This window comes from Podarcis erhardii (genome assembly GCF_964252035.2).
Source record: "Podarcis erhardii genome assembly, chromosome: 8".
Lineage (NCBI taxonomy): Eukaryota > Metazoa > Chordata > Lepidosauria > Squamata > Lacertidae > Podarcis > Podarcis erhardii.
The window spans coordinates 58,290,156-58,313,917 of NC_138499.1; the positions used below are offsets into that span (position 1 = coordinate 58,290,156).

At 37.5% G+C, this 23,762-nt stretch overlaps 1 protein-coding gene across 6 annotated transcripts in view; it reads left to right on the forward strand.

Annotated features, from left to right (window-relative positions):
* Positions 1-23,367, forward strand: part of ATP9B (ATPase phospholipid transporting 9B (putative)) — a 121,716-nt gene extending 98,349 nt beyond the window's left edge. For 5 of the 6 annotated variants that reach the window (XM_081873359.1, XM_081873361.1, XM_081873362.1 and 2 more), the window contains 16 exons: positions 2,357-2,605; positions 8,806-8,967; positions 9,208-9,300; positions 11,792-11,875; positions 13,002-13,172; positions 14,096-14,194; positions 15,285-15,374; positions 15,867-16,011; positions 16,940-17,004; positions 17,279-17,434; positions 17,553-17,617; positions 18,149-18,257; positions 19,068-19,125; positions 19,473-19,676; positions 20,192-20,224; positions 20,862-23,367. In XM_081873359.1, the coding sequence (XP_081729485.1) occupies positions 2,357-2,605; positions 8,806-8,967; positions 9,208-9,300; positions 11,792-11,875; positions 13,002-13,172; positions 14,096-14,194; positions 15,285-15,374; positions 15,867-16,011; positions 16,940-17,004; positions 17,279-17,434; positions 17,553-17,617; positions 18,149-18,257; positions 19,068-19,125; positions 19,473-19,676; positions 20,192-20,224; positions 20,862-20,998 (1,920 nt within the window). In that variant the 3' untranslated portion in view covers positions 20,999-23,367. The remainder of the gene's footprint in view (positions 1-2,356; positions 2,606-8,805; positions 8,968-9,207; positions 9,301-11,791; positions 11,876-13,001; positions 13,173-14,095; positions 14,195-15,284; positions 15,375-15,866; positions 16,012-16,939; positions 17,005-17,278; positions 17,435-17,552; positions 17,618-18,148; positions 18,258-19,067; positions 19,126-19,472; positions 19,677-20,191; positions 20,225-20,861) is intronic. The other variant, XM_081873360.1, reaches the window with a different exon arrangement.
* Positions 23,368-23,762: the final 395 nt, after the last annotated feature.

A 23,762-nucleotide genomic window follows, 5' to 3' on the forward strand; every position in this document is an offset into this window, starting at 1 on the left:
CACCAGGCAGAAAGGTCTGTTTTATTTACCTGATACATCCTCATTCTTTTTCAAAGCCTAAACTAACTTTGAAATGAAGAATAGAGAACAAACTGGAGGATTTTAGCATATTTAAATTCAAAAGCTTTGCAATTAAAAAAGCAACACATGATAGTTTCTTTCGCTTGAGAAAGAATTATTTTATTAGTACAATTTCTCTCCTGACCCCCAGTTATAAATATCCTAATAAACAAATTTACTTCTGCCATATTTTATTAGTATGAAAAATGGAGAAATGGCCATCATTTGATAAATAATGGTTTAATAGTTGTTGCTTCCAAAAGTATGTATGGCATATTCTTTTATTTAAGCAATGATTATTAAAGCAGCCAGTTATACAGTAGTTCTTGCGTGGCATTGATTTTTCCCCTTGTTTGTGTTCAGTTTTATTATTAAGATGACAATAGTCAAGTAGGTCCACTCTAATGCAACACACAAATCTATTATAACCTGATTATATTTCCCCACTGGAAGCATTTTGTGATAGAGGGCATAATCTTTAATGGAATTTGTGTGAAATTAAATTATACAAGCATCAATAAACATAACATAATTCAGAAGGAGTAAATCAGCTTAATTTATTTGTGGCTATAATGGCATCAGTGTTAGCAGAATGTAAATGCAAAGGTTTAAAGCAGTAGCTGAAAAGCAGTGCCAGATGATCAGAAAGTTAAACCCTTTATTATACTACACTGTAATTTGATGGGCAGAATATTCACGGTTCAGTGGATCAGTACATGGAGTCAAAAAGAAATGCTTGCTTGCCAAACGGGGTTTCAGTGGTGTTACCCTATAGAGAACAAAAAGTTGGTTTGAAAATACAAGTGAGGTGAGATGAATTGTTTAGTAATAATACTAGCTTAAAATATCTCTTTCCAAGAAGTATTAACATGAGCATACATTATCTTGGAACTCTTCCTGTGTTAACTTTCCTGATTCATACTCTTAAAGTACATATTGAAAACAGCCTGAAGCCACAAGGTTTTATAATGTGTGGATAGCCAACTCCTTAAATGCAGTCTGTCCTGGCCACCTTTGACAGCTTGGAAGGTGCAAAGAAACATCTTCTGGCTTTCCCAGTACCCCTCTTGGCAACACATCAGGAAAAGTAACATGAAAAATTACCCTAAAGCAGTACATCCCTGCTTAATGGAAGAGTCAGGTGTAATTTTCTATTCTCCATCCCCCAGCTTTATAAGAAAGCGTGTAACTTGAAACTCTGTTAAATTCACTATATCCCTCAATATTTTGAGGAGCAATATTTTGCAAGTCACTTTGAAGAATTTGTCTGAAATATATTCATTTCCTACTGAAATTATAAGGCCTAGGGAAGCTTAATAAAGAGGACACCATAACAAAGAGGTTTTAAAACTCAGGAAGGTACCAAGTGAAGACAATATACAGACACCTAACCCAGAGTTAGGGAACCTCTGACACATATACCTTATTAGGCCCTTCACAAGTCTCCAATAGGCCCATGAGATCATTTCCCACAAACCATGCCTGTTCTACACCTGATGTCATATGCAACATCAGGTGTGGGGCAGGTAAGGACATGGTGCCAAAGGAACAATCCAGAGTTTAGAGTGAGCTCCAGTTGTTTGTTTGCAAGTGGGACTCACTGAAAGCTCTGATTGGTGCTGACAGAGAGCAACACTGGGATTGGTAGCACTAGGGAGTCTACTACCAGGAAGTCCCTAGTGTAGCCAAAGAGGCACAGGGTTTGCAAGGGCCAACAAATCAGATGGCTGACACTTTCAAAGTGCTGGGCTTTGCCTGCTATGGTTTGATTTCAAACGGGCAAAGGAAAATGGGTCACTTGATATCATGGTGACATTAGGCTAGGGACAGCCCCATCTGCTTGTCAAAAGTGGCTTGTAAGTGGGTAGGAAAGATAAGGATCCAGCCTATCAGCTGAATCCAGTTCTCCATCCCTGCTATAACCTGTCAGGTATTCTTGGCAAGAAACTACAGATTCAACTCATACCTGTAATGCAGGGATGGGGAAGCCTTTCATTCCCTCAGGCTTCATTCTTTTGTGGCCAATTTCCAGGGGCTGTTTTCCAGTGGTTGGTGTGTTCACAGGTGAAAGTGGGCAGAGCAATGGATGTGAGTTTTGCCTTTGTAGAGTAGACTGCTTATGACAGAAGCCATAAGTTTCCACCCACCCACGTATAGATAAATGTAGATATATGGCCAGCTATCCTCATTCCACAAAGAGGCCTGGAAGGCCAAGCCTGAAGTTTCTCACCCCTGCTTCAATATATATATGAGCTATATTTTTATTTGATCTGCTTATTCTGTGTATATTTTAAAGGTGCACTCCCAGTCAAGTGGAAATGGTACAAGCTCAACACCTTCCAGAAAGATGCAGTCTTCTGCACCAAAAGTTCGCAAAACTGTCAGCAGTCGAATACACGAAGCAGTAAAAGCTATTGCATTGTGTCACAATGTTACACCTGTATATGAATCCCGAGCAGGAGTGACTGGAGAAACAGAATATGCTGAGGTAGATCAGGACTTCAGTGATGAAAACAGAACTTACCAAGCTTCTAGCCCTGATGAGGTAAGGCTTCCATCATAATTTTTATATTTTCAACTAAGTTGTGATATTTATATTTGTCACTTGCTACAGAAAATGTACAGGGTGAGCTCCCGTTGTTCAACCCCAGCTCCTGCCCACCTAGCAGTTCAAAACCATGCCAAGTGCAAGTAGATAAATAGGTACCGCTCCGGCGGGAAGGTAAATGTTGTTTCTGACCCAGAAGCTGTCTCCGGACAAACGCTGGCTCCCTCAGCCTATAGAACGAGATGAGCACACAACCCCAGAGTCATCTGCAACTGGACTAATGCTCAGGGGTACCTTTGCCTTTACCTTTAAGGGAAATGTAGTAAATAACAACTGGGTTCTCCTTGCTATACTGTATTTGCAATGCTTAGAATAGAGCATAACAACATTTACAACTGCAGAAGCATTGATATCATTGCAACAGTTAATGGCACACAAAGTGCAGATACGTAGTTTGATATGTTTAGAATACAAGAGCCATTGCTATACTGCCTCTGAAATGCTGTGATTTTAAAGGAAAATTCATCTGCCTAATCAATGGTAGAAGGTGTGGCAATCTTTACAATATATCTTCAGTTGGTTAAAGCCATCTGAGGAAGGTCATGTTTGGATCCAGCCCATGGTTGGAAACAAACTCATTTATTTAGTGAGGATGAGGGGCTAGCCTCTTTATGCAAGGACCCTGGTGAGAGGCCATTTAGGACATAGGGACCTGCTTGTGTGCCCTGATGTAACAAGAAGGGAATAGTGACAACAACACTGAACACTGAATGAAAGGCAGTCACTGGATTGAGTGAGACAGTGCCAGGTTAGTCATTCACCATTATATTTTGGCTGGTTCACCACCTAGGTCAGGCACTATCCAGCATTTTTTTGCTGTTTTATATTGTTTTGCTAGCCATCATATTTATTGAATTTTTATTGTACATTTCTTCGTATTACTATTCTGTTTACCCCACTTTGGGGACCAAAAATCAGCATATACATAAACCACAATATAATTGACATATAATGATTTTTCTGAATGAGCATGGTTCCATGTAACTACAGTTAAATGAGCTGGGAATTCTGGTTATAAAATTCAGTAATGATGTTTAAATAATTAGTTCTGAATTCACAAAGAAAAACTGTTTGATTTCCCTTTTTTAAATTGCATGTTAGCTACATATATATTGAATTGTTTATCACCTTCTGAATTTATTAAATTTGAATTTGTGGATGGGAGTAATGGGTAGAAAACGCTCTGTAGTGGGTACCTGAAACTGAGGGTGCTCTGCTTTGGGTGCCTCCAGGTCTGAGGCCTTCTCATTGGCAGTACCAGCCCCATTGAACTTTCTGCCTAGGAGAGTCTGGTAAATGCTGCCCGAGCCTTTTTTTTAGAATAGCATTTGCTGGCCTCATGAAGTCTGAGATGGTCTGGTAGCTAGTATTTTAGTGGATTACTCTTTTATCACTGAAGTGCTGCTGTTATTTTAATTGTCTCCATATATTATATTATATTCTACTATGTTTTCTTGGTTTTAAATTTGAAAGCCATTATGTAGATACCTTTTGTAGGATACCTGGTATCAATGTCAATCTTAACGGTAGTTACCGTTTTAGCAAGAGACAGTTCACATGCCTTGATATGCATGATCACAACATATATCCATTATCAGCCATATCCATTGTCACATGAGCGGACTCCCCTTTCTTCTTCATTCTGCAGCCACCCCTGTGCCCCTATCTGCTCCAGAGGGTGCCCCAACCCTGTAAAACATTTTGTGGATATGAGAGAAAGGAGAAGAAGGGAGTCCTGTTGAGAAAGCTGAAGTCCATTTGCAAGAGGGCTGGTTCTATTGGAGGCCACCCTTTAATTTTGGCGTAGTAGAAATTAGACAAAATGAGGGGAATAATCTTATGGTGGTATCTGGCTAGGTAAAATTCAGAATAGACCCATTGGAATTAATGGACTTAAGTTATACATGACCAGCTTTCCATCTGTTCATTTTAGTGTATCTGTTCTGAATACAATCTAGTCAGGGACCATCCTCAGTGAATATCAGCTTTACTTTGTGATCATTACAATTACTTTATGTCTCCTGAAATTCTTGCAAAATTTGTTTTTTTGAGAATTTTTTTAAAAAGTGTTAGTCGTAAGCAAAAATAAAGTTGTGAAAATTCAGATAACCTAAAATTCTTTGTATCACAAAAAGAAAGCTAGAAGTGAAAAGACCAGAAGGTCTTTATCATAATTTTTTAAAGAGCTCTATTGATGCTATCCTTGCAAATCACTGGAGCCTAAGGAAAATAATGTAAATGGTTCATTATTTAGCTTATTGAACTTTCTTGCAGTTAGGCTGACAGATGATGCAATGTTTCCCAATCACACAACTACCATTTTAAAAGCATTTTTATTGAATATACTGCTGTGAATATTGCACCCTGGAGCTTTATTTAGGGAAATGGTTCAATTGATGTTTTCTTTTTAACCTCATTTGTTGACCTATCAAAACATATTTGGTTAATAAGCAACAGTATCATTTGACAGACTGGTTTTCTGCATTCAATGTTTTTAAACAATGCAGTGTTTTCTGATAATTTATAGCTGATCACATTTCCATATGTGACAGCATATACTAGTATTCTTTGAAGCATGCACCATATAGTCTTAAGATGGCAGAAAATGTTCGCAGCTGACAATCAAGAAAAAATATGTAAATAGTTCAAGCATATATCATTCTTTTGCTAAAACATTAAAACTTCACAGAATATATTGAAAGCATTCCACAATAAATGAATGAATAGGAACAACCCAGTTTCAAGTAATGCACAATATTCATGGGCACTGAAATGTCTGATAACAAATTTTGAAGGAATTAAGACCAATGGGAAGCTTCATTATAATGCATGTAGCTACTGTAGTTTCAGATAAGTAACTTATTCTGTATTCATAGCATGAGCTCTACTTATGCCAAGCTCATTGTTTCTTATGATAAGTGATCAATATTTCATTTTCTCTGAAAGAATGGAAAGTTTCATTTGTCTACTCCTTGTGCCCTCTACAGCATACCAAGGAAAGGGAACATATTGAGAATTCCACTGATGAAACCTAACTGCTGATGCTCTGTTATCATACATGTATGCCCAGTTAAATGAACAGTCATAAAAGGATATGAACTTAGTAAATAGAGCAATAAGTTCAAAGGTCACAAGCCCAAATAATTCAGAGACTTACTATGAACAGGAGCCATTGAAGACCTTTGCCCCTCTTTGGTCAGTGAAGATGGATTAGTCACAATTTTAATGATGGCTAATTCTAATGAACTAGCCACTTATTTGCTACACTTTAGCTGTGCATATACCAAAACATCCCACATTTGAAATATTAAACATTATTTTAATATTTTGTGAAGACATGGTGAGGGAAGAGTAATGGAAGTAAAGTAAAATAAAAAGTAATACAAAGTTTAATAAAAATGTTCACAACAATGATAAGATATCCATATGCAAATTAGAGTGGAAAAGCCTCATTTTACATTGTGACGTGATTGTGAAATATTTTTCCCAGAGTACATCAAAGGAATTTTACAGTGGCCACATATCATATGAAATATTGCTTCTTAAAATTGCTGAATTGTACAATTGTTAAAATTGATGTTGTTACATTTCTAAATTAGAGGTGGGGCAGACTCAAGGCTTGTGGCATCGTGTATGTGTGTGTGTGTGTGTGTGTAAAATTTCAGAAATAGCAGATCTGTGCACAAGCTCAGCATAAGAATTAGTTTCTAGTACAGAACTGAACTCACTTTTCAAATCCACTCCCTGTTTCTCCTCCAAACTTTTTTTTTTAATCAGCAACCTTATTTGGGGACAGGAAAGGCTTTTTGTTTTACATATTTGAAAGATTTATATTCTGCCTTTATTGTACATAATCTCAAGGCTGGTCACCTTGAAATAACAACAATATAGAAACATACTATATAAAATCCATCAGTAAAACCATCTCAAAACCTGCATTGCTTAATCTGCTTCCTACGAGAATGCTAGGTGCCTTAATAGCTCAGCCCCCATCCCCACCAAAAAGCTGGAAGAAGAGATGGGGTTTCAGTCAGTGTAGATAACTGAACAGTGCTGGTACCAGTTGTGCCACAGGGAGCAGAGCATCCCACAGCTGGGGGGGGGGCACCACCAAACTAAAGCACCTTGGGCTTCACTCAGTTGTGGAATGACATGAAGGGCCTCAGTTGCCAACTCTCTTTTGAGTCAGAAAAAAGGGCAAGACACCCTTAAGAGGGGGTCTTTTTCCTTTCTTAGGCAAGTTTTCTTCCTGTTCCATTTCCATTTGGAGCAAGGCCGAATCATTTGCGGTAGCACAGGAGACACTGTATTCCAGGTTGTTATGGCTCTCATCCAAATTGCACTCATGGACCCTTCCATGAGCCTGACTTCATTTTATCAAAAGAAACTTCTTCCTATAAATGAAGCAGAAGATTAGGATCCAAGCCTAGTTTTCTTTGAGTACTGTTGATAGGCTAATATATTTGACTGAACTACCAGATACTGATATTTTGGGATTCTCTAATAAATATAAAAGCCTGGTGATTCTTCTCTATTGGCTCCTTGACCTTATCTGTTAGCACAGGTATAACTATCTAAAATGTAGCTGTGCTATAAACTGCCAACTCAACTTGCATGTGAAGCCATGCATAAACTAAATAATAAACAGATGTGAGTCACCAAATATAGAACACTCAAGTCCTCGTTGCAAAGGGACACAAATGAGATGATAGGGTATTAACGGAAAGATGCAATTTACAGGTCAGAATGTAATAGTAACCTTTCACTGTGAAAATTGAAAATTAACCTTTGGAGTATTGGATCATTTGCAGCTAATATAGTGAGCTTGTTAGACAAACTTAAAACAGCTATTGTTGTGCATCTGAAAATGACATTTTAAAGTGTATTTATTTTGGACTCCTCTTTATTATATTCTCATATAATAATCATTTCACCATATTTTAATTTACTGATGCTTACAGTAATACACATGCAGCAGCAAATCGTTCAGACTGCCCCCCACCACCACTATACTCAAATAAACTTTGCTCATTAATTACTAGGCACTGAGTTCTTTCTTTATTTCTTACTAGTAACATCTATTTCCTGATGCATGCCTAATGAAGGCAGGTCAGTTTAGCTAGCTCTTCTTTGGGTTCTTTATAGAACAGGACAGCTCAAATTTTCATACCAAGTGGGCCACAAGAGAACGTCAACATGGAATACTGTGCTTTCGGGGGGGGGGGGGAATCGAGCCTAAAATTTGATGATCCCCAGCCCTCACATTGTCTTCCCAAAGCTGGGTAAGCAAGTCAGTGGGCTTTGAGGAGAAGGCCCACTGTCCTAGAGAAGGCCCACTGGGTCCTAGAGTCTCCCTACCTCTATCCTGAAGGTAACTAAGCTTCGGGAAGGAGGTGGGTGGACTGTAGGAACCTGGCAGAGCCCTCACACCTCCTTACCAAAACCCAGAGCCTCATTAACCCGGTTTTGGCAAGGCAGCGTGAGGGCGGCGGGTCAAATGTTGTCAAGGGCCACCAAAAAAGGCCTTGAGGGCTGCATGTGGCCTTTGGGTTGCGTGTTGAACCAGCCTGTTATAGAGCAACACTCAGTGTTTCAGATTCCTTCAATTTCCAGCATAAAAAGGTATACACACCACTGGTACCAAACTGTATGGGAAACAGTTATGAGCTTTTCATTGTTTGTAATGGATTTATGAATACCTGTAGAGTCATACCTTGCATCCCGAACGCCCTGGAACTCGGACGTTTTGACTTCTGAACACCGCAAAGCCGGAAGGGATTGTTCCATTTTGCAAACATTCTTTTGGAATCTGAACATCCAACGGGGCTTCCACGGCTTTTGGTTGGCTGCAGGAGCTTCCTGCAGCGAATGAGAATCCGTAATTTGGTTTTTGAACGTTTTGGAAGTAAAACAGACTTCTGGAACGGATTCTGTTCGACTTCCAAGGTATGACTGTGTACTGCAATCCTTAAGGGATTTTGTTGGCCTGGTATTTCATACCTTGGCTTATATATGGTACAAAAAATATTTGGCTTTTTAAGTTTTTAGATTTCTACAATTAATCATAGACAATTGTTTGTGTGCAGTTTTATTTGCACTGGATACAATTGACAATCAAAACTTACTTCTCTTTATAGGTAGCTCTGGTACAATGGACAGAAAGTGTTGGTCTTACTTTGGTGAGCAGGGATTTAACTTCAATGCAGCTGAAAACCCCCAGTGGACAGATTCTGACATACTATATTCTGCAAATTTTCCCTTTTACATCTGAAAGCAAACGAATGGGAATCATAGTGAGAGTAAGTTTTGTCAGTCTTTTTCTTCATCTGTTTTGCAGGTCATATATTTATGAAAGCTTATTGTTTTGAAAATGTATGTAAGTTTTGAAATATAAAAGTTGGCTAACTATATGAATAATATTGATTTGTCCTCCTCAAATACTTCATGTCTTTGGTAATAACTTACCAAAGGCTATGGGTATTTGCCTGTGGTATGAGTAGACTATGCTGTTTTCTAATATATAGTATCTTCCCCTGCAGGATGAATCTACAGGTGAAATTACGTTTTACATGAAAGGTGCAGATGTTGCAATGTCCTCCATTGTTCAGTATAATGACTGGCTAGAAGAGGAGGTAAGAAATGTTAAAAACAGTTGTTTCAATTTGAAGAGAAAAAGTAACTGTTTTACTTTGTCATAAGGAAATGTAGAACTGTGAAATTAAAGAACAGAAGCAAAATAGTAATGGCTTCCAGTCCAATAACATCTGTCTGCTTCAAAGATAGAAATAATGAACCAAAGAAATAATGGATTGGGAAATGCAATTAAGTGTATCACTAATAGGTTTTAAAGAGTTGCAGTGGTTTAGAAATTTTGTATAATGCAAAAAGAAGAAGAAAGTTAACTCTCAAATTAAACAACAGATGGATGTCTTTTTTAAGTATTCAGAATTCATTCCAGAACAAATAAACATATAAAATGAGGTTGAAAGAGCTTCTTTAAATGCACCCAACTTTTTTCTTTTATTTTCTTTTTAACTACCATACATTTTTACTGTAACATTATAAATAAATTTATTTTCACAAACTAAATACGTTGCACTGTGTTGCTGTACTAGACACCAGCAATTGTCTTAATTTGACCTTACATATAGACAATATGGTAATGTGATGATCACACAATGCATGTTCATAATGGTATTGGCAATATAAATCAATACCTGCTTGAGGCAGTTTGATTTAATCAGGGGCATGAATAAATTAAACTCCCTGAAGAGCTAATAAAGTGTCATAAAAATTACTTTTGGCGATAATGATGCACAATTAATTGTAAAATACTTGCTTAATTTATTTAGCATTATGAGGTCAAATCAATAATCATTTTGCACTAGACAGAGAGCATCAAGCATTTTAAAGAATCATTAATGTTGCTGTTTTGTATTATTTTTAATTCTTGTGTTTTAATTTAACAAAATAAACTTACTGCCAATCATGTTTATGCTATGGTAATAGTAATTCTCCTATGACACATAGATACATTAGCCTGTAAAACTAACTTAAAAATCATTTTTAATATGTGTAGCTTGGGTGGGCAGGAATGAAACTTGTTGAAATAAAGCAATGGCTTAAAAATCATGTAGAGGCCCACATAAATGTTTGGTTGAATATTCACAATCAGGCTTCCTCATTTTCAACTTTATTTGCTATTTTTATATAGAACTTCCAGGACTTGTTTTTACTATCAATTTATGTATTTAATATAGTACTATCCCACCTTTTATGGCAAGTCATCACATTTTTTCAATAAAAGTGTTTAAAACAAACCTATTAAACATGTTAAATCTTTTAAAACATCAAAGTAAAACATCTATGAGGGGACAGCAGTAAAATCAATACAAGGCTTGGATAAATTTAAAGGAAGTATTTGGGTGCAGCTTTAAAGGACTAAAACAGGAGGGCAAAGAATTGCTGGGAGAGGGAATTCCACCTCTGAAAAGGCCCTCACCCTGTTACATGCCAACCTGATAGACCTTAGTGTTGGGCTCTAGAAAGGGGCCTCTTAGGGCCTTGCAGATTTACATGGGTGAAAGCAATCTTTCAAATAATCTGTTACCAAATTGTTTGGGGATTTAAAGACTAGTACTAGCACTTCAAATTGAAACCACCAATGAATGGGTACCAAATGCAGATGATGAAAAATCAGTATATTATATGATCAAACCACCTAGGCCCAGCAGTCATTCTTATGACTGAATTTTGCAGTTGATGAAGCTTCTAGGCTGCCTTTAAAGGAAGCACTCACCGAAAGGTAGCCTAGACCGAATGTAACCAGTGTATGTTTTGCTGAAGCCTGGTCAGTTTTCTCCAGATAGGATTACAGTTAGCTACCAGCTTCAGCTAGTTGAAAGGCATGCCTAACCACAGAGATAACAGCAGCTTGTAGATTCTTAGATGCCCAGATGCTTAGAAAGTTGAAGTAATTTCAATCTGTTTTAGTATTTTAACTTTTATATGTTTTAAAGATAACACTGAGTCTAGAACTTTGTTCAGGCATCTGTCTGAACATGTAAAAGGTTAAACTGGGGATGGGAGCAGGGTGTACAAGCAAGCTCTGCCCCCAGGCACTTCAACTGTAGAGTAATCCTGTTAAAAACTGGTTGCAAACCACATCGGTGGTCTTCTCAACCAATATACTTCTATATTATTTGGATTAAGTTTATTTGCTTGCCCTCCCAGAACTGCCTCCAGCCACTTCTTTCAGGTTTCCACTGCCTCTCTTGAATAGTAGATGTAAGTGAGCATTAGAAATGTGAGAGGCTGGAAGCTTGAAGCGCCACAAAGGCCAGTAGCTCTGGGGTGGAAAAGGCCATCCTCTAGAACCACCTTCTGAACCCACCCTTTCAGAAAGGACTGGAGCTGGTGTAACTCTCCCTTGAATAGTTGGGAGAAACTTGCAAAATGATGTTGCACCATTTCCAGCCTTAGAGTTTTTTTCACATTGATTGTTCATTTGTGATATCAAAGCCTATTAATTTGAGTTTGGTGAATGGGCCCCTATCACTTGCAAAGACATTTCTGATTCATAATTCATGACTATGCTTTATTGTTTATTATATGCAATTTTAGTGTGGTAACATGGCAAGAGAAGGACTACGCACTCTGGTTGTTGCCAAAAAATCATTAACCGAAGAACAGTATCAGGATTTTGAGGTAAAAAACCCTCATACTATACTGATGTTTTTGTATTACTCTGGGTTTAACAACACACTTAATCCAAAATACTTCAGTGTTTCAAAATAATTTAGAATGGCTAATATAGACTAATGATGAGTGAGATCTACTCTAGCTTGTTTCATCATAGGCTCAGTCTTTGTGGGCTTTTAGGAGAAAACTCTGAGAAAGCTTGGACTTTTCTCACGAAAGCTTGAAAAGACACTGAGCCCCATGAAGCTACCTCCCAGCCATCCATCGTCACCCTCTTGCCCTCTTCTCAAACTTATCTCTGAGTGGAGGAGAAAATCTGGCAGCAAGGAAGGCTGTCAACAGTCAAAGCCTCATCTTTAAGTTTTCAGGCTTGTTGTCTCCTAAGCATTGAGCTATGAAATGTTGTTCCTCTAAGACAGTGGTTTTCATCCAGTGTGCTGTGGCACCCTAGGGTGCCTTGAATGATGGTCTGGGGTGCTGCGAGAACACTGGCCTCTGTCCCTCTTTCCTTCCCTGCCTCCTCTAATGCCTTCTCGCGTCTCTGCCTCCCAAAGGCTTGCACAACTGTTGCAGCGTCCCAGGCTACAAGCTTCCTAGGCGAATGGTGCCTCTGGAGCTGGTCAGGGGGTGCTTCCCAGGCCCATGTGGGGCATTGTGAGGAGGCACCTCTCTTTGGGGCAAGACTAGGAGTGGCAGCTGCGGCTCCCCATAGAACTCCCAAGGGAGGGTGTTTGAAAAAGGGTGAGCGGCTGCCAGCTCTGCAGACAAGGGGGTGACATAACTGAGCTCCCCAGGGGTGCCACAAAAAGTATGTAGTTGGTCAAGGGAGCCGTGGACTCAAAAAGGTTGAAAACCTCTGATTTAAGATATTAATTGAGCATAAAAATATCAGTGGTTACTAAACGTGATGCCTATGTTCTGCCTCCACTGTCTTGAAGCAGTAGGCTTCTGTATATCAGTTGTTGTGAATCACAAGTGGGAGGAATGCTGTTATGCTGAGGTTGGCCCATGTGAGAACAGAGTGTTGGACTAACCCAGCAGGACTGCTCTTACATCCTTACGGTAGTGTCCCAGTTGGCAACAAGTAAAAACCTTTTATGTATATAAAGTTGGATTTTTGTCTTGTAAATAGAATCGATACAACCAAGCAAAATTAAGTATACATGACAGAACCCTCAAGGTGGCCGCCGTTGTGGAGAGTTTAGAAAGAGAAATGGAATTACTGTGTCTCACTGGAGTTGAAGATCAGCTACAGGCTGATGTCAGGCCAACTCTGGAGATGCTTCGAAATGCTGGAATAAAGGTACTAGCTTTTGTTTTGTCAGATAGTTAACTTGTTTCTTTAAATTTGTTGTCTTTGCATGGTAGATTTATTTCCACGAATAGCAAATGATTCAGTCTGCTACCATGTGAGAAGGAGCGTTTGGATACTGGATAAGCTCCTGCAGATTAGGCCGCAGAACTAAAGAGAGAGAAAGGAGAAGCCCAGCTGAGTTCTCTTATACCCATGTTGTCACTTCTCATGGAAGACTTATTTAACTATTACAGCAATAGATAACTATTCAACGAAGAATGTACACAAAAGTTCACATAAATATATTCTGTACCTGCAACTGTCATAAAATGTTTCTCTGTGAAATATTCCATGAATGCAGCCACAGACACATCTGTTTGTATGACAATACTGACTTACTTCACATGACCTTCGTCCTATCAACCTAAACTACCCCTTCTTCCTACACAGAGCCTCAACCAGTAGCAGATGGGGCGAGGGCAGGAGTAGTGCTGGTCACCCGATCTCTTGGCTGGTGAATCACTGCTGCTTCCTGGGAAGGTGAGTGGGAGATAGAAGATGGTGGGGAGCTCAGCACTGTGTGAACATGCTGGCAGGAGTGCTGTATTAACTGTGCCAGTGCATTTGCACAGCCCCAACCTCCCCACAAACTTGTACCTCCCACTCTTAGTATAAAGCAGCAACTCTGCTGCTAAGAGGTCAGGTGAGCACTTCTGCCCCATCGCACCATCCACTACTGGCCTCAACAGCTGGACCCTGCAACATATCCTTAGCAGAGGGGACCTGTACATTTTTGTTTAATGATATATAATAAGAATTTCCTTTGATAGACAGCAATTGAACACAATGCTCAGGAAAGAGATACATTTGCATTTTTTGTGAACGCAATAGACAAATAATAGTCAACTAAACTACTCTCAATTACTTCATAGATATGGATGTTAACAGGAGATAAATTGGAGACAGCTACTTGTATTGCAAAAAGCTCTCACCTAGTATCCAGAGCACAAGATATTCATATTTTCAGACCTGTAAGTATTGCTACCAGTACTTTGTTTCTTGTCACCCTTAGCAATGTCTGCTACTGTTGTGGTGTTTGCTAAAGACATGATAAGTGTTCATTCAATTTATGAGACAGACAGACAGACAGACAGACAGACAGACAGACAGTATGGTAAAAGAATGAATTCCAGTGGGAATGCTATACACCCTTAGCTGCCCCAGTTTAATTTGGTTTTTATGTTTCATGACATCTGTTGAATTATGCACATATACTCATGTTCTCATGCACCTACATGCCCACATACTATGCGCCTGCACAGGCCATGTCAATGGGAACCATACAGAAAAAGTCTTCTGTTTCAATTTGACCCCATGTCAGAGGATAGCTAAAGTGCAGTAAAGCCAGCTTAGTGTCTTTCGGACTACACTGAGAACATATTGACAGCTTTTTCTGATAGTCAAGGCCAGAGATGGAGAAACTCCAGTCTGTGAGCTGATCTTGGTCTGCTGGCTTGTCCAGTTTGGCTCACACGGTCATTTCCCCCAGACTATGGCCATATTCCTAGAGTACGCCTTGCAAGTTTCCCCACCCTCACTTAGTGCACAAGGACTTCCTCTTTTGGAATTATAATTGCATGAAAATGTCCACTTTGGAAATTATCAGTATTTGCTATCCCTTCTGCTCCACATTCCTTATATCTTATCCCTTTGGAAATCCTGGGGTAGAATACAGTTTCTCATTCCAATAGTTTTTCATCTTCTATGAAATATTGCCCTGGTCCGATATAGCAATAAACCATGATTTAGCATTATGACAATGTGCCACAACTTGTGCAATCTCTGCTCCTCTCCCCACTCCCCAGCTTTGCATCATTCCGAAGGGGAGTTTTAGAAAATTTCACCTACTCAGCTTCCCTTCAGCATTGCAGATATTGCTGTATCTTGATTATTTACAGTGGGAAGCAAGAGATTTATAGAGATTTAAGGGTGGGAAAAAACAGAGTAATTCCACCATAGTATAAAGCAGATAGATAGATAGATAGATAGATAGATAGATAGATAGATAGATAGATATTACTGTCACACCTTAAACTGTTGAATGTTTCCTTTTTAATTAAGGTTACAAGTCGTGGAGAAGCTCATTTGGAGCTAAATGCATTCAGAAGGAAACATGACTGTGCATTGGTAATATCTGGGGACTCTCTGGAGGTAAGGCCCTGGCTTTTGTCAGTGACTGTACTGTTAAGGTAATTTAAAAATTGATTAATACTAAGTACTTTTACCACCAGACTGCCAAAAGAGGACCCGAATAGCCCCTTTGGTCTGCAGTTTGTTTTACATTAAAAACACTTAATACTGTAAGATTAAACCAAGTTGAGGAACAGTTTCCCAGAATATCTGTTATCTGATACCAGCCTTGGACTCATTGAAATAAATGGATCTACTTTGAGTATAACTTTGTTATCACCCTCCTTTTGCAAAAATACTTGTTTGTCATTTCACAATATCAAAGATGATAATAACTTTCTGTGAGTTAAATTCTCCAATTTAAATTCCAAGATACATGTACTTCTGGTGCATGGGAATAGCACTGAAAAGTGATTCAACTTTCAACTAACTGCTTGGTCTCATGTTGTTTAAGCTAAAAATACTGCTGGAGTTCTGTTGAGTGCTAAACCCCCAATATGTTGCTTTTTGTAGGTCTGCTTGAAATACTATGAGCATGAATTTGTGGAACTAGCTTGTCAGTGTCCAGCTGTAGTATGCTGCCGATGTTCACCCACCCAAAAGGCCCACATAGTAAAATTGTTGCAACACCACACAGGGAAACGTACTTGTGCAATAGGTAAGCATCCACTCTGGTTTTATTCCTGTTGACAAACTAATGATATGTCTGTCCTCTCAAGTACAATAATGACTACGTAACTGTCCTGGATAATTTAATATGCGAATGTTATATTTTCATTTATTTGTTTTCGTAAAAGCATTGAAAAAATGTGAAGAATTAAAAAGCTCTGCTTTAATCATTAATGCTTGGTACTAAAAATATTTAAAATGCATTATTAAAAGTATATTATCATAGTATCCTTTGATTTTACTTTGAGCTTATTTTTCTATGACAATATGCAAATCCCAGATACACAAGTACTATTTTTTCTTAATAATTTTCATGATTCTTTCCATTCATTCTAATTCAGGTTCTCAAAAGGTGATGCAGTTTTGTTTATCATAGTCTTGGATCGTGAACTTACATTTTCAAGTACTTGAGGAAGAGTGGCCATATCAAAAGATTCTTTGCTGGTTATTCTTTGCTCAGTGATAGTTCAAGCTGATACATGAATTTCTGTATAATAGCAATATAGCAGGTTCTTGCTACTGCCCAGCAGATAATTAAGCACACTCGAGTCCATTTAAATCAATAGGTTTAAGAAGGCTCAGTTGCTACATTTTTTTAAAAAAAAAATGTGCAAGTTCTGTTTTTGCAGCAATTAATAAGTGGATCTCCAGTATTTCATATCAAGAGAGATTCTCTAAATGGTCAATTTAAATGTAAGGGATCAGAAGTCTTTGAAGTGAGAGATACATACTGACCTGTAATATGTCTGCTTTTTGTTTTGCATTACCAAAACTGAGGCAGCAAAATAACCTTCTAACCTAAATGCTAATTCAGATAACTTGTTAAATTAATTCCAAGTGAAATTAAATTCAACAAGCAAATTTTAAAGATTGTGGAACTGGTCTAAAATGTGACAGGTGATTGTACTTTTTTTCAGGTGATGGAGGAAATGATGTCAATATGATCCAGGCAGCAGACTGTGGAATTGGAATTGAAGGAAAGGTATATTTATTACAGAGTTTATTAAATGTATACTTTATAATGTGTTAGAAACCACTGGTTAAAATTGTAAATATGTTTGGTATATGTATATCTTACTCATGATTTGTTGTAATAACAATAGTAAAAGTTCATGCTGTGTATAAATCTCCATCACTTGAATTTTCAGATTTGGAGGTGCTCATATTAAACCTGTTAATAGATGGTACTTTTTCCAAGGTGATGTTTACAGTGTTGATCATTTTTTAAAAATGTGTGATTCTTATTTTCAATTTAGGAGGGGAAACAAGCTTCTTTGGCTGCTGATTTTTCAATTACACAATTTAAACACATTGGCCGGCTGCTGATGGTACATGGTCGAAATAGTTACAAAAGATCGGCAGCACTTGGTCAGTTTGTCATGCACAGAGGCCTTATTATTTCAACTATGCAGGTATTTAATTCTTTTTGCTTTCATGGTGAACTGTTTACCTACATTGTTCTAGCCTTTAAATAATTTCCCCAGATTATCTGTAGGAATCCCAGTATAATATACTGTGTTCTTCCTCTAGGCTGTGTTTTCTTCAGTCTTCTATTTTGCATCTGTTCCTTTATACCAAGGTTTCCTCATGGTAGGGTAAGTAAGAGATTTAGTTCTACAAAAACTTTATTTCAGAGGTGTTTTGGTTTTTTGTTTACAGCGATCATCATTATTATGATAATGGCTATTAGTTATAATGAACAGTAACATTCATTATGTTACCACTATTACGGCATGTAATATGTTACCATTATAGGTAGCCACTATAATCTTTTTCTTATGGCCTCAAAAACAGTGCTAATTCTAGACAGAAACCAATGAATTGAAGCATGTGCCACTAATGGCTACTTCACACAAGTCAAATTTAGTTTATCTCATGCTCGCTAATCCACATGCAGCAGGCCTCAATTTTCAATGAGTTCCTGTGAACCTCCCTCTTAAGTATAAATGATATAAAACAGATACATAATCAGATTGTGTTATTTTGATTGGTGAAGATAAAAATGTTAAAAGTAAGACTAACATACGCCATAGCTTGCATGGGCACCAAGATATTATTATGGAAGTGAAAACACGTTTATGTAAAGGATACATTTTAAAATATTTTTCAAATGATTTCTCCCTGAGGTATGCAACCATATACACGATGTTCCCAGTTTTCTCTTTAGTGCTGGATCAGGATGTGAAACCGGAAATGGCACTCCTTTATCCAGAACTTTATAAAGACCTTACTAAGGTAAGAGTTTTCAAAACAGGTTCATGTGGGTGACATTCTTTCCTTTTTTTTCTTTTTTCCCCTTGGCCCTATGTTCATTTATTTCATATAATTTGTACACCATTTGATTGTAAAAAAAAATTAAAGCAGTTTGCAAAAAGAGTTGCCACTTCCAGAGCAAGTAATACAGTGATAAGTTGACATTATATACATTTTGCCTTGAACACTGGGCAGTTTCTTCATATTAAGACCAGCATCAGCACCCTTGAGCAGCTGCTGGGACCCAAGTAGTAGGTGTTTTGGTTCACCCACTCTCTTGACTGCAGCTGATTCTGGGAATCATCATTCAGGGGCATTGTGGGTAATTTAGATGGTTGGTGGATTCCCAGCCCCTGCCACATGGGAGAATGCTCCACCTGTGTGCAGTGCGAAGTCATGGTCCATGGATACCATTTGGCATATTATAGTTGCATGTGTTGATTTTAAGGGAGAAAGTGAAATTGTGTGTTATATCAGTAATGAAAAACAAACGTCCCTTTCAAAACAACAGCTGAGGTTGTTTTTTTCAGAAGTGATTATAATTATTTCAAAATTGAAGCACAGCACTATATATTCAGTAGGGAAATTGAATCTTTTTTGCAAAAGTTTAAATAAATCTTTTAAGTTTAGGTACCAAATGTAATTGCTTAAATGTAGCCCATATATTCTGTTTTTAAAATCAGGTCGTTGTAGTCCCAAAATATATAATTAAAAATACATCGTTTTTTGCTAATTGAATATATTTTGCCTTGTCCAAGTTGCTTACAAACTTCCTTTCATTATTTCTTTTAGGGAAGATCTTTGTCATTTAAGACTTTCCTCATCTGGGTTTTAATCAGTATTTACCAAGGTAAGAGGTCTGTCTTGGTCTTTTTCTTGAGTACATTTTTTTTGTCTTCTAACAGTTCCATTTCAGCTTTCACAATTAAATTTCCAAAACTTAACGTTTCATCCACAGGGCTTTTAAAAATTGCTTTATGTTTATCTTGAAATATGATATTCAAGTAGTGTCAGACCTATTAATTGCAGTTCAACATTGATCTTTCCCCCCCAAGCCTGTTTGAGCCCCTTTCCCATATTCTCCATGCAGTCCCTGAATGCCTAGAATGAGGAGTGGAAGTGTGGTAACTAACCATGCATGAAGAAGATGAGCTCTACAGTGAATCCATTATTAAAGTTCTTGTATATCTTTCTCAGGTGGCATTCTGATGTATGGAGCTCTTTTGCTTTTCGAATCTGAATTTGTCCATGTTGTTGCCATTTCTTTCACTGCACTAATCCTGACTGAGCTTTTGATGGTTGCACTTACCATACGAACATGGCATTGGTTAATGGTGGTGGCTGAAATCTTCAGCCTTTGCTGTTATGTGGCCTCGCTTGCATTTCTAAATGAATATTTTGGTGAGTAGCTATCACTTACATAATGGGTAGTATCTATTGTTCTGTTTTAAGATGTGCTATGTTTACACAGCTGTGAGCAGTATGACAGTAGTTTTTGTCTGAATTTAATTCAGATGTATTAATTTTATCCAGATATGTGGACTGTCGCCATAGGTAATAACAGGCAACCTACATTATATATAAAAATCTGACCTTTATCACAAGGGGTTGTGTTAGGATTCCTCTTCGCAGCATTCAAATTAAAAACGCTGTTGGAGGTATGGAGTTACTGACCTCTGTCTTCTGTTTATCTAACATAGCTCTTAAAAATAACATTCACTTTTAGAATATACTCCAGAATGTATTTTTAAATCTGAAATGGTACGGTCTGTAGGAGAGCAGCCTTCAGATACTACTAACCACTTTCAAACCTTTCAGCTCTCTCTTAACACATTCCTTTTTTATATATTGCATCTTCTCTTATTTCCTTGTTTTTCTATAAATCTGTCCTTTCTTCTTCCACCTTATCGGAGCAGGTATAGGCAGAGTGTCTTTTGGAGCTTTCTTAGGTAGGTATAATTGCTATTTTCTTAAAGGTAAAGTGCCCCACAGAGCACTAGGACAATTTTGCCAAAACAGTAACAGGCATCCCTTTTTTGCTAGCATTGAAAAAACAGTTTTCTTTTCATATTCCACTGCATGGTAATTACTTGGAATCTTAATGGATTTGTATTGAAAAGGACTGATCAGGTTCTTAATTGTTTAATTGAATATGTATTTAAATTTACATGCGCAAATATCAGTGAAAGTGTGTCAACAATCCTGAAATCCATAAAATTCAGCTTTCAAAGTTTAAAATTTGCTTTTAATTTTGTTTAAATCATGCTGGATTTTTAAAAGGTGGCATATTTGAACACCTTGCCTTTGTTCTTTGACATTTGCCTTTGAGCAAGAGCCTGGCCTTTTCAAATCTGTCATAGTGGTGTTATTCAGTCCATTTTCAGGAGAGACTGATTTAATAAAGCAATTTTAAAAGAAACATATGACACTGTACAGCTGTGGCCTAATATTAATCAGCTCCCACCACCTCACAGTCTTATAAAATAGCCTGTGACAAGAGTTCAGTGATATTTATTGATCTTGCACATTGGACATTCCCCCAATTTCCTGCTTTTATAACTTATTTTCGCTTTTTTATGTCTATAGATCTTGCCTTTATCACAACTGTGACCTTCCTGTGGAAAGTGTCAGCCATCACTGTAGTAAGCTGTCTTCCACTTTATATTCTGAAGTACTTAAAACGTAAATTTTCTCCTCCAAGTTATTCCAAACTTACCTCGTAAAAGTGACTGCACACCTGTGTTTTTTCCACCAATGTGACTATACCTAGAAATTGCTTCAAGCATTCACACTCTACTTCAGTCTGTAATAGAGAGAAGAAAAATAATAACCAGAAAAATGGAGCAAACAGCACAAAAAAGATGGGGAACCTCTTCGAGGTGTTACAGTGAGCTTATTAGCAGAACTGTTCAGAACAAACATGTTTCCTTTTGTACACAGCTTTTTTAAACTTCTGAGTTAACAGTGCTACTGAATTATTTAATTGCTACTGTAAAGGATTTATTCCTACTGCACTATTTTTCTGCACATGAAACTGAAAACATTTTTTCCTGTAAGCTCATAATTTACTGATAGACACATTCTTTCATCGGAATATTCATTCATTCCCACGTAAAAAAAGTGTAACAAGCCTAGAAACTGTAAATGCGATTGTCTGTATTTGCTGCTCTATGTAACCGATATATGCACTATATGAATTATGTACAGCTGTCTGCGTAGCACAGTATTTGTTTGGGATCTGTGGTCCTTTTTCCTCCCCTGTACTCTCCATTGCTAGCTGCATTAAGAAATCCGTGTCATAGATAGCAGCCTTTCAATTGCAGATGGAAGCCACATTGCACAAAACGTGATGGAAATAAATTCCTGTACATATTTACATTATACCTATCGATCTGTACAGATTGACCTAGACTTTACTGTTCAGTAAATGTTTTATAAACTCCTAGCTGCTTTGTATTTGTAAAGCTATACTCCAGAAGCGTAAGCGCATTACTGAACATTTCATATATAGAAATTAACCTTGGATGAAAGAAAATCCACCAACAATGGGTTCTGTGCAGCTTTCGTCGTTTTAGTGGGGATTTTGCTCAAGCCCCATGGAAAATGGTTATGTAGCACCCATGCTTAATGGATCATTCCCAAACAGTCTGTTCTGGGTGTAGGAGTTTCTGTGTCTATGCACAACTCCTCTTCCTGGAATGTTTCCCCCATTGATTTCAGTAGATGGAACTGATCCACATACATGGTTCCTCTTTGTACATGTGGATTGACTTTCTGTTTGAAATAATGAGGGTTTCTCCACAAACTTCATTTGAACATAGACTGTACATGGAACTCTTGAGTCAGGCAAGTACATGCACATTGTAATCGTTTTCTTAAGGTTACTCAGGTAAAAAGGATAAAATGGACAACAGAATAATAGTAAAAAATCCATCATCTTCCAAAACTTAATCTTTATATTTCTGAGTTAGTTACAACAAAGAAAAGAAAATAACACACTCTAATCTGATGTAATCTTGATGGATAGTTGTCTGAATCTTACGTACTGTATTATTATGCAGGATATTTTTTCTCCACAGTGCTGTTTCCTTTTTCAAGAAATAGATGTACCAGGTTATTTAGCTTAGTCAAGTACCAGCTGAAAGAATAAATATAATTTACCCATGTTTCTTTACTAAAAATAATAGTTTATTTGTATGTTTTAAGCAATTAATAATTGTCTTTTGTATCACATTGTTTTGTTAGACTATCTCACAACTCCTTTTATAGTTACTTAGAACCATCATCTTATGCCCTTCTTATTTTATAATGATGCTAATCTTGGACACCTCCACAGACAGACTGTTGCCAAGCTAGTTGAGCTACAATCCAACTCCATTTGTTTTGAAGATGTTTTAATAGCAACTGATCCTTGCTTCTTTTTTAATAAAAAAAAAATTTTTTTCATTATAAAAGCAATAAAACCTCATTTCTACCAAATATTATTATTGCAAGTTTGTAAAATAAACATGTTTGGTAGTGTTTCTGTTATGCTTTGCTCATTAATTTTCTTTCTGTGAGCTTATGGAACAATCAGTTAATCACAGTGCCCACTAGATGTCATCAGGTTGTTGCGGGGGGGGGGGGGGGGCGCTATGTGCTGGCACACTGCTCTGCTCATGATATGTGAAATCTGCTAAGCTTTTATATGTGCTGTGTTTTAATTATTGTAACTGAAAACAAAGCTAAAATATGTCCAGTTCTTTTTGGAATACAATTACAAATTACCATCAGCTTATGAACAGAGTAGTCAGCAATATTATATCCAATGTCCATTTTCCATTGTAATTATTTATCCATATGTTCCAAGCAGGCAAAAACCTCACCGTGTTTAAATTCAGTACATGACAAAAGGTGCTTGGTCATCTTTTGATATAAAATAACTTTTATTGTGGGCTAAATTAATAAAAAAGAAAAACAGACCTGGTTTAACAAATGCAAGTAGTTTTACCTGAGCATATCTGTGTACAAGAACGCAAATATACATAAGTGTATTGTGTATCTCATGTATATAAATATGTACATATGTATATTAAAAATTAACTGACTATTACATGGTTAGTGTGAGAGCACTGTGTGAAAAGAACACAATTAACCAATATTTGTCACTTGCTCTTATTATACCTAATGCAAACAGGAAAGAAAAGCATTACCATTTCACTTTTGCGGTACTTCTACTGCGAGCTTTGTAGGTGGAAGTGCAGTGCACAGTACCTGTTACATAACTTTTCCTTTTCCAGCACTTACTCCTATGTGAGGGCACAGAGAGTTAAAGTGTGGGGGCTCATTCTTCCTTTGTAACAGGAAAACATTCTGAAGCAAGTGTACATGGAGTGCCAATATCTAAAACCTGTTTGCCCAAAAAGCAAACAATCAGACTAGCCCATGCTACAGCAAGATTGGGAAGAAGATGGAGCAATTTGACACCTTTCCCCTTTCTTGATGCTT